The 14,746-nt window shown below is 42.7% G+C and overlaps 1 protein-coding gene across 1 annotated transcript in view; it reads left to right on the top strand.

Moving 5' to 3' along the window:
• LOC138966228 (cilia- and flagella-associated protein 57-like) overlaps positions 1–13,494 on the top strand; it is a 56,486-nt gene extending 42,992 nt beyond the window's left edge. The window contains exons 19-22 of the mRNA XM_070338369.1: positions 10,067–10,198; positions 10,700–10,843; positions 11,301–11,495; positions 11,776–13,494. Coding sequence (XP_070194470.1) covers positions 10,067–10,198; positions 10,700–10,843; positions 11,301–11,495; positions 11,776–11,904 — 600 coding nt within the window. The 3' untranslated portion in view covers positions 11,905–13,494. The remainder of the gene's footprint in view (positions 1–10,066; positions 10,199–10,699; positions 10,844–11,300; positions 11,496–11,775) is intronic.
• Positions 13,495–14,746: the final 1,252 nt, after the last annotated feature.

A 14,746-nucleotide genomic window follows, 5' to 3' on the forward strand; every position in this document is an offset into this window, starting at 1 on the left:
GTAAAAAAAAACAAGTCGCGTAAGGCGAAAATACAATATTTAGTCAAGTAGCTGTCGAACTCACAGAATGAAACTGAACGCAATGCAACGCAGCAAGACCGTATACTCGTAGTCCACCGCTCACGGCATAGGCAGTGAAATTGACAAGAAGAGCGGGGTAGTAGTTGCGCTAAGAAGGATAGCACGCTTTTCTGTACCTCTCTTTGTTTTAACTTTCTGAGCGTGTTTTTAATCCAAACATATCATATCTATATGTTTTTGGAATCAGGAACCGACAAGGAATAAGATGAAAGTGTTTTTAAATTGATTTGGACAATTTAATTTTGATAATAATTTTTATATATTTAATTTTCAGAGCTTGTTTTTAATCCGAATATAACATATTTATATGTTTTTGGAATCAGCAAATGATGGAGAATAAGATAAACGTAAATTTGGATCGTTTTATAAATTTTTATTTTTTTTTACAATTTTCAGATTTTTAATGACCAAAGTCATTAATTAATTTTTAAGCCACCAAGCTGAAATGCAATACCGAACCCCGGGCTTCGTCGAAGATTACTTGACCAAAATTTCAACCAATTTGGTTGAAAAATGAGGGCGTGACAGTGCCGCCTCAACTTTCACAAAAAGCCGGATATGACGTCATCAAAGACATTTATCAAAAAAAAGAAAAAAACGTTCGGGGATTTCATACCCAGGAACTCTCATGTCAAATTTCATAAAGATCGGTCCAGTAGTTTAGTCTGAATCGCTCTACACACACACACAGACACACACACACACAGACACAGACACACGCACATACACCACGACCCTCGTTTCGATTCCCCCTCGATGTTAAAATATTTAGTCAAAACTTGACTAAATATAAAAAACTAGATCATGTGTAGATTTGTTTCTTGACTAATGTCGTTTTTTGTGTGCATTATTTCTATGTATGTTATAGGTGTATACTTGATTTATCACACACTTCCCCAGCAACCCCCCCCCCCCCTCCCCCCACATCAACCCACCTATGATAGTCGTGACTGTTCTATGAAGGAGTTCAGTAATAAATAACACAATACCTGTGTAACTGCTGATTTTGTTCATTTGGTGACTCTTGTGCATGCCGATGTGGCATGCATTCACCTACTTTTTGTTGTAATTACGTTTGCTCAAGCCATTGCACGATGTAAAAAGAAGTAGACCGTGTTTTTATTGTGTCACTTTGTTGTGACCCGTTTTGTGGAGCGTTAATATTTTTACGTGAGATTCACGTGCTCCTTGTTCAGTTGTTGTGACCTGGTTTTGGTCGGAGTGTCACAAACTGCGTCGTTTAGTTCTAGAACACCGTGAGATTCACGTGCTCTTTTCCGTGTTTTGATTTTGAGGTGAGCCCTGCGAATCTGCGTTGCAAGTTTTAGAATACGTGTGACTCACGTGTTTTTAGCTTTGTGATGTCAGCTAGTTCCTTGGTCTTCTTTCTGTTAAATATACCGTTTTAAGTTTTGGGCATGCACGGAGTGCGTGATCGGTTACTGATTGGTTGTAAAATAGTAGTTTCACCCGATTCTGTCTTAGGAATGTTGTTGGTTGGTCAATCCGGTGACCTTTGACTTTTGAATAACTATTCCATGTTAGGTTTTTGTTTCCATAAATACCGCTGCTTGACTCCTGTCTCGTCAGTCGATCTGAGGGTTTTAGGAAGCGTTTGGTTTTGATGTAAACGTATGAAGGTTATCAAGTGAACCAACGGAGTGTTTCTTATGTTTTAACGTCAACGTAATGTTCTTGGAGACAGTTGTTTCTCAAGTGTGAATCGTTTTGTGCCCTTCGTTTGTGAGGCAACACGTTTTGGTACTGCTGGTCAACCCACACAGCGCATAAGGTAATTTTGTTGTTACTTGTTTGTGTTGTGTTTTGGTCGCCATTTTGTAATGACTTTGTGAGTTGTTTATGTATAACGTGAGTTGAAAGTCTGACTTGTTGTAGTGTTTCTTTATTGTGTGTTCAACTGTTCTAGTGTTGTGAACGTACAGCAATGTTTTGTAGACGCTAGAAAGTCGCTAATGTTTATAATGATAACTTGTGTTTTCTGTGGTTAACGAAGTTCGAAGTGAAACGTTTTCTCCGACTTTTTCAGCCTTACGTTAAAAGAATTTAGGTAAAAGAAGCTTGCGGTCTGTGGTGATCGTTTGTAAACGGGCTTATTTCTTGTAACGTTATTGAGGGAAAGTGGATGAGTAAATATCTTGTTTGTGACTTTGATTAACGCAGGAACGTTGTCGTTAGACTTTTTTGGTATGACAGTTTGCTTTGTATTCCTGGCCTGATGAGTCAACGTTTTGTATTTTTCTGAAAGTAGCCATTTTGGTTTTAAACGTATGTATGCTAAGTTTCTTGAGTATTCTTAGTGCTTATGGTATTGTTGAACGTACGGAACGTAATTCTTTATTGTTGAACGTACAGAACGTAACTCTTTATTGTTGTTGAAGGACTAACCAACGAGTGTTTGGTAATTGTAACTTTCTTGTCTGTTTGTCTTCGCCTGTCTTGTGATTGTTTATTTTTCTTGTATTTACTTCTCGTGTCTTGTTAATGCTTTTGATACTTTTGCCATGTCTAATAATTTGTTTTCTTTTCTCTTTTTCTTTCTGTCCATAAGTTTTTTACCGCAATACGTAGTATCTCATTACGTAGTACTGTAACTATATATGCATTACTGATACCTTAGTGTCAGATGTAAAATAATAAACCAGTACTTTTGCGCGTTATCGCTTGTAACCTGTGTTTGTCATTTCGTATGAACAATATGTAGTACCAGCCTCGCTCACGAAGGCGCGCACAGTAAAAAACTTTAGTTGCTGTCGCCCAGTAAAAAACTTTTGTTATTGACGCTCAATGAACGTAAACGTAGCTGTTGATAACCAGCAAAAGACTTTATTGTTACCTGTCACTGTGTTAGTGAACCATAGTTTGACATAGATCAACTTGTCGGTTAGAGATCTTCCTACTCCGTATCCGGCGCATTTTTTGTGACTTTTGTGTATTATCCCAAACGACCCTCAGATCGATTCATTTTACTTTTTAAACAGATAAACCTTATGTGGGTTTTAAGTGCTTTTGAATAAGCGAACATTGTAATGGAGAAGGTTCCTGTAGATAAACCATTGGAAGCTTCAGGTTATGACATTAACGGCGATGAAGATGAACTTTCTCAAAGGCCTAGGCGTGACATTAAGCCTACTGAACAAGGTAGAGACTACCAGATTGAGATCAAAACTAGAAACTTTGTAAGACAACGAATATTCTTGGAACGAGCAATCGATGAGATAGTAACAGAGCTTAAACAAGAAACTCCTAATAAAGAGTCAGTAACCAGTCAAAAAAAGGTTATTTTGAGCATGTACAAGGATCTTGGTGACATTGAGAAAGTTCTTTGTATGATTGGTAGCGGTGAAATCGTTCAGGACAGCTGGGAGGATGTTCAAAGGGCAGTTCAGAACATTATGTTTTACATTGATCAAGCTCTTGTCAGACAAACGACTAGTGTGCAGGTGGCTAAGGAGCCTAGTTCCAGGCATAGCAGTGTTACACCTAGCGTTGGGTCATCCACCCACAAGTCAGCCAGTGTTAAGTCTGCCATTCATAAAGTAGCTAGCGTTACGTCAGCCATCCACAAGTCAGCTAGCCACAAGTCAGGTATCAGGAGATCAGGTAGCCAAGTAGCTTCTCGCGCCGAGTCTCTCCGCTCTAAAAGTGTTAGCTCTGAAGACACTAAATTGGCTCTTAAACTAGAGGCTGCATCCCTGGCCATAAAAGTGGAAGGTGACGCAATAAAGGAAGCTCAGTTTAATGAACTGGATCTCTTACAACAACAATATGCTGAGAGAACTGCAGCTAGGCAGACTGAGGAAGCTGAGAGAAATGCAGCTAGGCAGATTGAAGACGCAGCTAGGCAGGCTAAGGAAGCTGAGAGAATAGCAGCTAGACAGGCCGAAGACGCAGCTGAAGCAGCTCTTGAAGAGATTAAACAGAAGAAGGCTTTGAGACAAATTCAGTCCACCGAATTGAAAATTAGCTTAAGAGAACAACAAGCTATGTTACAAGTATTGGAACAAGGTGAATCCGTTCAGCAGGATCTCCCTGATCTACCGTCAGTTGATTTGTTGAACACTAGGTTCCACCCTCGTCCTTTCGTTCCCTTGTACAGTCTTGTAGCCCCTCCTCTAAACAATGAACAAACAGCGATAGGAATAGGGACAGGTGCTGCCGTCATTGCTGACCAAGGGACACACCAGCCATCCTTGGACGCCACGTCTGTTCCTGTCTGCCAAGCTGCCGTCATTGCTGATCAAGGGACACACCAGCCAGCCTTGGACGTCACGTCTGTTCCTGTCTGCAACGCCGCCAGCACCCGTGACATCTCTACTGTCAACGCTGCTGTCACCAACTTCATCGCAGGAACCACAACGACTGAGCCACGACAGCACGCGTTACCTGTCGTGGACCTCGTCGTTGGAGTCAACGCCTCTACAAGCGCCGCTACTACCAACAACGCCACATATGAGGCGTACGGACCTCAACGTAGAGAGGATGTCAACGCCCCCCATCACGTCGGAACGAGCGCTCCTTTCATCCATCAGGAGCTCTTCACACCCAACTACACGACGGCTGCAACTACATCCTCCATGCGGCCTACAGCGCTGCTGACCACACTGCAGCACCCTTTCGGTGCATACACTGGTCAGCCGCCTCTGCACAACGTTGGACACTCAACGACAAGCGTCACAGGCTCTCGCCCGCCTGATCTCGACCACACAGGTTGGTCCTATCACCTACCAGAGACAAGGGAAGGTGATGAGACGCAAGAACGACACACCTACTTCCCAGAAGAACGTCACCAACGCATGGACCACAGACGTTTTCAAGTTACCCCACCCTGTTTCCCCTATGATACCCACCTACATCCCAAACCAGAGCCTTTCGTGCCCACATTCCTGGACCCACATCAGACCACCCCCAAAGTTATTTGGGGAAACGAAAATGCAAGGCCCCCTGCGTACATGAACTTTGACAAGGAATGTCATGCAGATCGTCCATTTGTCTCCTACCCCCCGTCTGCGTACTACCAACGTCCACTTGCTACTCCTGCAAAGCAGGACACTCCTATGGACTCTCTCGCCAAAACCCTATCAGACGCTCTGATGATCAACCGTTTGCCGATGCAGGAGCCGTGCATTTTTGTTGGTGACCCTCTCCAATATCCAATTTGGAGGTCGTCGTTTTCGTTCCTCATCGAGAGACAGAACATAACCAGCAGTGAGAAGTTATTGTATCTGCAACGGTACATCGGAGGTCAAGCAAGGGAGGCCGTGACCGGCTTCTTTCTGCTGAGAGAAGGTGATGCCTACGAGAGAGCCATGGAAGTGCTGGAAAATCGGTTCGGCAACTCATACGTCGTTTCGCAAGCTTTCCGGACCAAGCTGGACGAATGGACCCCAGTCAAAAGCAAGGATCCCAAGGGACTCAGAAGTCTGGCCGATTTCTTGCAGCAATGTTCCGTTGCTGCCCAGGAAGTTGGTGGACTGAGCATCCTGGATGATGCCCAGTACCTACGGAAGATCGTCGGAAAGCTCCCAGACTGGATGAGTCACAGATGGTCTAGAACAGTTGCTCGAACTAAGGTTGAAAAGAAGAGGTATCCTCTGTTCAATGAACTCGTGTCGTTCGTTACTCTCGAAGCAGACATTTCTAACGACCCTGTTTTCGGCTTGACAAGTGCATCGGGGACACCAAGAAAGTTCACAACGAACTTGTCAACCCTGACAGAGGATGTCACCGCATGTCTGCACTGTCAACTTCCGGACCATGACGCTGGGACATGTAAGGAACTCATAGAGAAGCCTCTGGTTGAGATACGAGATTTTCTGTTCAAGAACCGTATCTGCTACGGATGTCTCAGAAGTAAGGATCACCAGAGCCGTCAATGTATGCAGAAACAGACGTGCAAGAAGTGCAAGAAGGCTCATCCCACTTGTCTTCATGATGACAATTTCAAGTATCAGAACAGTATGAGTGAAAACAAAGGGGCGAGTGAACACAAGAACAATTACCGTACCTCTGCTGCTGACGTTCAAGAGCCACTGTCATCGTCGACCCCTACGGTGTCTGCTCTTAAGGCCAGCGAGGAAAACAGCATCGGTTTCACGTCTATGATCGTTCCCGTTCTCGTTTCCAGTGACTCTAACCCCAACGTAGAGGTGCTGACGTACGCACTACTGGACACTATGTCCAACGCCACTTTTGTAGTGCAGTCAGTGGCTGAAGAAGTGAAAGCCAAATCGCAGCCGACTACACTCAGGGTCTCCACACTGACTGAGGACAATGCTGTGGTCTCCGGCAGGAAGTACTCTGGATTGCGTGTCCGGTCTCCTTCCTCCAGTGAGTTTGTCAGGCTCCCTTCTGCCATCTCACGACCTTATCTGACCGTTGACCCCACTCATATCCCCACCTCAGAGACTGTCAAAGCTTACCCACATCTCCAACACCTGTCTCCTAAACTGCCCCCCTTGTACCCTGACTGCGAAGCAGGCCTCCTCATTGGCTACGACTGCGCTGAAGCCCTCATGCCCCTAAACGTTGTCCAAGGACTGCCATTCGCAGTAGAGACTAAGTTAGGTTGGAGCATCGTCGGCAAGGCACCGCATTCCGTCGCCTTTGATGGCATAGCCTCGTCCATGCGCGTCATCGTCAAGCGGCCAGGATCGAGGGAAGAAGAACGTGTAGCTCACGTCCACAAGGTACAGGTGGACGAAGTCTCGTGTACTGACCCATTACATGTTATGGAAAGAGACTTTGCAAGTGACTCAGGATCCATGTCCCAGGACGATGTAAAGTTCAAGAAGATCGTGAAGGTCAACGAAGCTGGTCACTTCGAGATGCCCTTACCATTTCGACCAGAGAAACCGTCCCTCCCCGACAACAGAGGTGCCGCAGTCAAGCATCTGAAGGGCCTGAAACGCCAGAAAAAACAAGGGTACTGTGATGACTGCGTCAAGTTCATGAAATTACTCTTGTACGGGCTGATCGTGATGTGTTTTGCCTCTAGGGCGATCCACATTGAAACCCTGGATGACATGTCAAGTGATTCCTTCATCAACGCCCTACGCATTGTTGTCTCCATGCGAGGAAACATATCACGCATTTGGTGTGACAAAGGAACGAACTTTGTAGGTGCATGCAATGAGTTCAAACTGGCATGGAAGGAGATGGACTCTGAACGACTGACATCAAAGATGCTGGAAAGCAAATGTGAGTTCAAGTTCAACCCCCCTGCAGCTAGTCACATGGGTGGCGTTTGGGAGCGTCAGATCCGAACGATACGCAGCATCCTGAATGGTCTTCTCAGAAGATCAGGCCAGCGTCTCACTACCTCATCACTTCGTACGTTCCTATACGAGGTGATGGCCATCGTGAACAGTCGACCACTGTCTGTCGAGTCACTGGAATCGGCAGATGGACCACGCCCTTTGACCCCCAACCACGTCCTCACCATGAAGTCAGGTGCCATCCTTCCGCCCCCTGGTGTGTTTGAAGATCCAGACCTGTACGCCAGGAAACGTTGGCGCTGTGTCCAGCGGATGGCAGACGAATTCTGGCTGCTATGGAAGAGCCAGTACCTTTCACTTTTGCAGAAACGTCGTGTCTGGCAACGTCCCCAGGCAAACGTACAGGTGGGAGATGTTGTTGTCTTGCATGACCAGAACTTGTGCAGATCAGAGTGGTGCATGGCTCGTGTAGTCGAAGTGATGCCGGGATCTGATGGACTGGTCAGACGAGTGAAAGTGCATGTTGGAACAAAGGCTCTAGACAATCACGGCCGTCCCACTGGTGATAGTCGCATATTAGAGCGACCGATTCACAAAATGACTGTGTTAGTAGATTGTGAAAATCACAAAGACAAAGCTGTGTAAGCGAACTGAAAGAACATTGAACTTTGGAGTGTTTTTCCAATTTGACAGTTGTAGATTGTTGCAGTTTGTTTTTATACCAGATGATGTAACAGACATTTATGGTTTAAGTGGTGCGGTTTTTTTTTATGCCGTCGAGTAATGACTAACGGCATTTAGTTGAAACGAGATGTGTTGAAACACTGAAAATGATTGAACCGTAATATTGCTGTGTAAATGTTTTGCAACACAATGGTTTTGAGTTGTAAATTTGAAATGTCTAAATCTGCGTTATTCTTCTTTTGATATAAGGAATATGTTTGTACAAAGGTTTTTTAAGTAAATTATATTAATATAATTTCCGGTGGGAGTGTGCATGCCGATGTGGCATGCATTCACCTACTTTTTGTTGTAATTACGTTTGCTCAGGCCATTGCACGATGTAAAAAGAAGTAGACCGTGTTTTTATTGTGTCACTTTGTTGTGACCCGTTTTGTGGAGCGTTAATATTTTTACGTGAGATTCACGTGCTCCTTGTTCAGTTGTTGTGACCTGGTTTTGGTCGGAGTGTCACAAACTGCGTCGTTTAGTTCTAGAACACCGTGAGATTCACGTGCTCTTTTCCGTGTTTTGATTTTGAGGTGAGCCCTGCGAATCTGCGTTGCAAGTTTTAGAATACGTGTGACTCACGTGTTTTTAGCTTTGTGATGTCAGCTAGTTCCTTGGTCTTCTTTCTGTTAAATATACCGTTTTAAGTTTTGGGCATGCACGGAGTGCGTGATCGGTTACTGATTGGTTGTAAAATAGTAGTTTCACCCGATTCTGTCTTAGGAATGTTGTTGGTTGGTCAATCCGGTGACCTTTGACTTTTGAATAACTATTCCATGTTAGGTTTTTGTTTCCATAAATACCGCTGCTTGACTCCTGTCTCGTCAGTCGATCTGAGGGTTTTAGGAAGCGTTTGGTTTTGATGTAAACGTATGAAGGTTATCAAGTGAACCAACGGAGTGTTTCTTATGTTTTAACGTCAACGTAATGTTCTTGGAGACAGTTGTTTCTCAAGTGTGAATCGTTTTGTGCCCTTCGTTTGTGAGGCAACACGTTTTGGTACTGCTGGTCAACCCACACAGCGCATAAGGTAATTTTGTTGTTACTTGTTTGTGTTGTGTTTTGGTCGCCATTTTGTAATGACTTTGTGAGTTGTTTATGTATAACGTGAGTTGAAAGTCTGACTTGTTGTAGTGTTTCTTTATTGTGTGTTCAACTGTTCTAGTGTTGTGAACGTACAGCAATGTTTTGTAGACGCTAGAAAGTCGCTAATGTTTATAATGATAACTTGTGTTTTCTGTGGTTAACGAAGTTCGAAGTGAAACGTTTTCTCCGACTTTTTCAGCCTTACGTTAAAAGAATTTAGGTAAAAGAAGCTTGCGGTCTGTGGTGATCGTTTGTAAACGGGCTTATTTCTTGTAACGTTATTGAGGGAAAGTGGATGAGTAAATATCTTGTTTGTGACTTTGATTAACGCAGGAACGTTGTCGTTAGACTTTTTTGGTATGACAGTTTGCTTTGTATTCCTGGCCTGATGAGTCAACGTTTTGTATTTTTCTGAAAGTAGCCATTTTGGTTTTAAACGTATGTATGCTAAGTTTCTTGAGTATTCTTAGTGCTTATGGTATTGTTGAACGTACGGAACGTAATTCTTTATTGTTGAACGTACAGAACGTAACTCTTTATTGTTGTTGAAGGACTAACCAACGAGTGTTTGGTAATTGTAACTTTCTTGTCTGTTTGTCTTCGCCTGTCTTGTGATTGTTTATTTTTCTTGTATTTACTTCTCGTGTCTTGTTAATGCTTTTGATACTTTTGCCATGTCTAATAATTTGTTTTCTTTTCTCTTTTTCTTTCTGTCCATAAGTTTTTTACCGCAATACGTAGTATCTCATTACGTAGTACTGTAACTATATATGCATTACTGATACCTTAGTGTCAGATGTAAAATAATAAACCAGTACTTTTGCGCGTTATCGCTTGTAACCTGTGTTTGTCATTTCGTATGAACAATATGTAGTACCAGCCTCGCTCACGAAGGCGCGCACAACTCTTGTAAATGATTCAAATCTGTGTCACAGGTGCGTGATGTGGAAGCAGTGGTCCGGCGGTTCAAGACAGACCTTCACAACTGCGTGGGTTACATCCAGGATCCCAAGATGCTGAAGGAGAGCATCAAGGCCCTCTACCAGAAACATGTCCAGGAAGACATTGTGAGTGGCGTGGAAGAACAATTTGTAAATTAATCTCATGACAGTTACCTGCTTGTCGACAGTATATCCTGAAGAGATCAAAATAACATATGAAATCCAACATGGAAAGAATATAACCTCAGAAGTTACTACAAATTCGTTGTACGATCTTTCAGAAAATGATGAGTGACAAAGCAAAGCCTATTGAGAAACAAAAATTAAGACAGATCGGGTTTTTTCAAAGGAAAATCTTGATGTACACTGAAAGGCTATGCAGTAGTTTTAGAGGTTTGTACATTTTATTAACATTTTTAATTTAATTAAAAAAATAGCAAATTTAATTTGTAATCTGTATCTGAGCATACGGTACAGGTACGGTATTGTGAGGTAACGAGCATATTTCTTATTTCTCTACACTCGCTGCTTTCCATTGACACAAGAAGAAAGACTACAAGCACAAAATAGGAAGAAAAAAAATTAACCTTGAGTTTATGTATACATGTGAGAACTTTGTGTTGACAGACAGAGACGGCCAGTGTGGGTGCAGATATTCAGAAGGAGTTCAGTCGGCAGAAGGAACACTTGGAACGCTCCGTGGCTTCATTGCGCAAAAAGCTGGAGAAAGACTCGGAGATCCACAAGGCCGACAACGTCAGAATTATGCAGGTTTGGACTTTTTGTGCTCTCGCTCTTGCGTAAACTCTCCTCCATAGACGTTGGGATGCACGAGAAAGAAAACTGAACAATATAAAGCATCTTATGTGTAATTTGTCAAAACGTTGAATCTTTGGCACATCAAGACAACTATCAGTTGACTGATCATCAATCAATCAATCAAATAAGCGACTGCAGACAAAATTGGATTTCAAACAGCTACACAATATGCCTTTATGTGTTTCCCCACAGTATTCAGGCAACTTGACTAGACCCTCCTCTCATTTGACACTTATGCTAAAAGACAAGCATCATTTCAACATATTACTGATGCAAGAGGTCCGTTTTGTCGTTTCTCTGACTAAATCTACCCAACTCCACTCCTACACCCAAAGCTTACTTGACCAACCCACCCTGACCACTTCTCACAACCAAAGAAAACATCAAACCTGTTTCCTCTCCTTTACAGGAGAATGTATCACTGATCAAGGAGATCAATGACCTGCGGCGAGAGCTGAAGATTTGCCGCACGCACATCCACGACATGGAGGCAGCACTGGGCCTGCACAGCAAGATGGGCAATAAGGGCGGAGACTCCACCGCTCTGGCACAACTGGCGTCCAAACAACCGTCTGCCCTCATGGAACGCAAGCTGGATGAACAGGTCAGACTTTCACCAGATGCCAAAATGATGTGTAGACTTTGTGTTGCAAAGGTTTGGGCAATGTTCATTGTGTCCTTGATTTTGTTTGATATGCGTGTGTGCGAGTGTGTGTGTGTGTGTTTATAATTTCTCTCTGAATTTACCTCCCTTTTTAGACCCGATTTTCTCAGATTTTTGGCGTTTTTTTACAAACCACTATATCCATTTTTACACTTGCTTCAAAAGTAGACTCTTTTCTACAAAGACCGTTGACATTGTGTTTTTCTTTGTTTGAAAACAGGTAAAGATCATCGACATGCAGATGATAGAGATCAGACGACTACGTAGCAACGTTGAGGACCTGGAGAAAGTGGGAGGATCTCGACCACCCTCCGGCCCTGCCTTACCTCCCATGCAAACCGTGATGTAGTGTCACCTGCGTCGCTCACTATACACCAACACTCGTCTGCTATGTTTGGACTTGTAAACTTGGATATTCTTCAAGGCATCTTAGTTGTGAATTTTTATTTTGTTTTTTATTTGTGGATTCAGTTCTACATGAGAGAGACCGTCTGAAGACTCACCGATAGTATTCTGTTGCAATGGTTTGAAATAACAACTTATGATTTACATCAGATTTAACTACACGTACAACCTTGAATGCTGCCCAACTGGCATAACGGGCAGTAAGTACGTAAGTACCACCTTGAAGAAAAAGGTGATGTGACATAGCAGCACACAAACTCGTTTTACTCTTACTATTTTAATTGACTTTACATTAATGTTTGCCTTGTGGTTTTGAAAGAGACTGCGAAACATCCAAGTGTATATGTGTACCGTATTTTCCGGGTTACAAGGTGCTACAGCGCATAAGGCTGTAGCGCCCACCCTTCTTTTTAAACAAAATTTTAATCCAGTCACCTATTGGGCGCAGGGCGCCGATAGGGCGCACCAAAATTGAAAAAGTATACCGGTAACAAACGGTCGAAGAATGAAAATCGAAAGATCGAAAATGCTGGTCACAAGCTCCAAGCTCCGTCGTTTTTCTCCATTTCCGAACCATGGATTCATTAATCCCAAGCTCCAATGCTGCTTTCCGATTTCCTTTTCCCTCAGCAAGTTCGATCGCTTTCAACTTGTATTCGTAAGCAAGTCGCTTCATCTTCGGCATGGTTGCTGTGTGACTGTGTGAGGGTGTGTCATGAAATCAAACTGCCGAGAAATGTGACGATCAGTGTGAGTTGTGTAAACAAGTGCTCACGGAATTTAAAAATACGACTACCGGTATTCGAGATGGAGGTGAGTTCTTGTCATGTTTTGTTCCCCATGATTTTTTCCCATTTTTTTTTTCCGTATTTCTTACACGGATTAGGCGCTTCGTTATACAAGGCGCAGGGGTCAAACTCGAGGAAAAATGTCGCGCCTTATGACCCGGAAAATACGGTACATGAACAGCTGTGATACTTCAATTTATGAAAGTTTTCTCATGTTTGGCGGACCAGTCTTGTTGAACACTGTATTATTGTAATAAAGTGTGAATTTTACATGTCCTTGTCGCAGGCCTACTGTTCTTTGAATTGTTTGCTTTCTCATATAAAATCAAGCTTGTTTCTTAATTCAAGGATACGAAGGGTCATCTAGAGCATTTTCACTAAGCCCTTTCCTCTATGCACATTTTACATGATCGTCTGTGATCCAATCATGCGCGAAAAACTTTCTGAGTAAGAGGGTATAGCAACATTAGAAGTACATGTACTCCAAACATTTTTGGGGACATTCTTTTTTCTGGTGTTTTGTTTGTGCATTGTTTTTTGGTTTTTTTTGTCACTCACATCTGTTGCATCATGGCAAAATCAATTTGCAGTATTGTGTAAATTTCCAGCATCAACATGATGAACTTTTGTCCAATACTAAATCTTCTGGGTACATTTAAATCCCATTGGTCAAAAAACTGTACAGTTGATGTTTCATATGAACATTTTGTTGAAAACCTGATAAATAAACCAACATATAAACTGTCTGCTGTGGTATTGCTTCAAGTCATTTGGCTAAGCATGTTTTATTCATATTATTCCAGGGATGTTGCCACAAATTCATACCGATGGGACAAATGTCCTGAGCTCTTCGGCATCAATAGGACATTTGACTGCTTTCAGAAATTTTAATAGGACATTTGTGCAAAACACAAAATCATGTGCACACTGACATATCAGTATATGCACCAACATTGTGTGCGTATATTGTTTTATTACTTTTGTTTCAAACAGGACACACACAAAAAAGAAAGAAACAAAAAAGCAACCAAAACCCTCAGCACTCTTACTTTGATTGGCAAACAATCTGCATGATTTCCTGGACAGATTCGACAAAACAGTTTGCCTATATAAGATGGTCTCTTTGCTGTCAAATTCTAACCAACTAGTACTAAACAGCGTTTGTGTGAATTTCCTGCTGTAACGAAACATTGAGTGACGAAACTTTACTTTCCGTTATTGTGGAGGTTTCAGCGGCGACACTGTCATTGGCACTGTAATTTTCCAGAATGATGCTAGCAGTGTTTTCCCCTGTTCTTGGCCCTAATGTAGCACACGATGCCGTTCAAACGCCAAAGATGTTCAGCTTTTGCTGTTCTTTGGCAGGCTTTTGTTTTTTCGGTGGCATAATTCACTGCCGTGCGCTTCATCTACAACCGAAAGCAAATTAAAGCAGACGCGAGCCTTGGTCAGTTGGAATTGTCTCCCGTACTCCTAACTTTAGTGTGCTGTAGACGGGTGTACGCACACGGCTCATACCGCAAACGGTTCGAAAAACGCAAGATCTGCACTGCACAACTTACGCGAAAGCGCTCGGTCGCTTTTTGAAATTTCTATAATGAAAGGAAAATTATCAAATAACGCGCTGTCCGAAGGAATGGAGTGCTTATCGGACAATGACCGCGCTCAGTCCAAACAATAGGACATCTGACCGCTATGCGGCTATGTGAATCGGACATTTGAACCTTTTTATCGGTCTATGTCTGATGTCCGACGCCTAACGACATCCCTGTTATTCATTTACAGTGTGATCTGCCTCTATACTCCTGCAAACTGATTTGTTGTTATTCTGGAATATGTAATGCTTCACATCATGTGTGCTTATTTTCTCTTTTTGATCTGCTTTTGTCATGTCCATGTAGTGCAAAAAGCTCTTTCTGCATTTCTGCACATAACGTAACATTATGGTGAGGATCACATGATACACTAACCAAAATTATAAATGACTGTTTCAGCCAA

This window comes from Littorina saxatilis, linkage group LG5 (genome assembly GCF_037325665.1).
Source record: "Littorina saxatilis isolate snail1 linkage group LG5, US_GU_Lsax_2.0, whole genome shotgun sequence".
Taxonomy (NCBI): Eukaryota; Metazoa; Mollusca; class Gastropoda; order Littorinimorpha; family Littorinidae; genus Littorina; species Littorina saxatilis.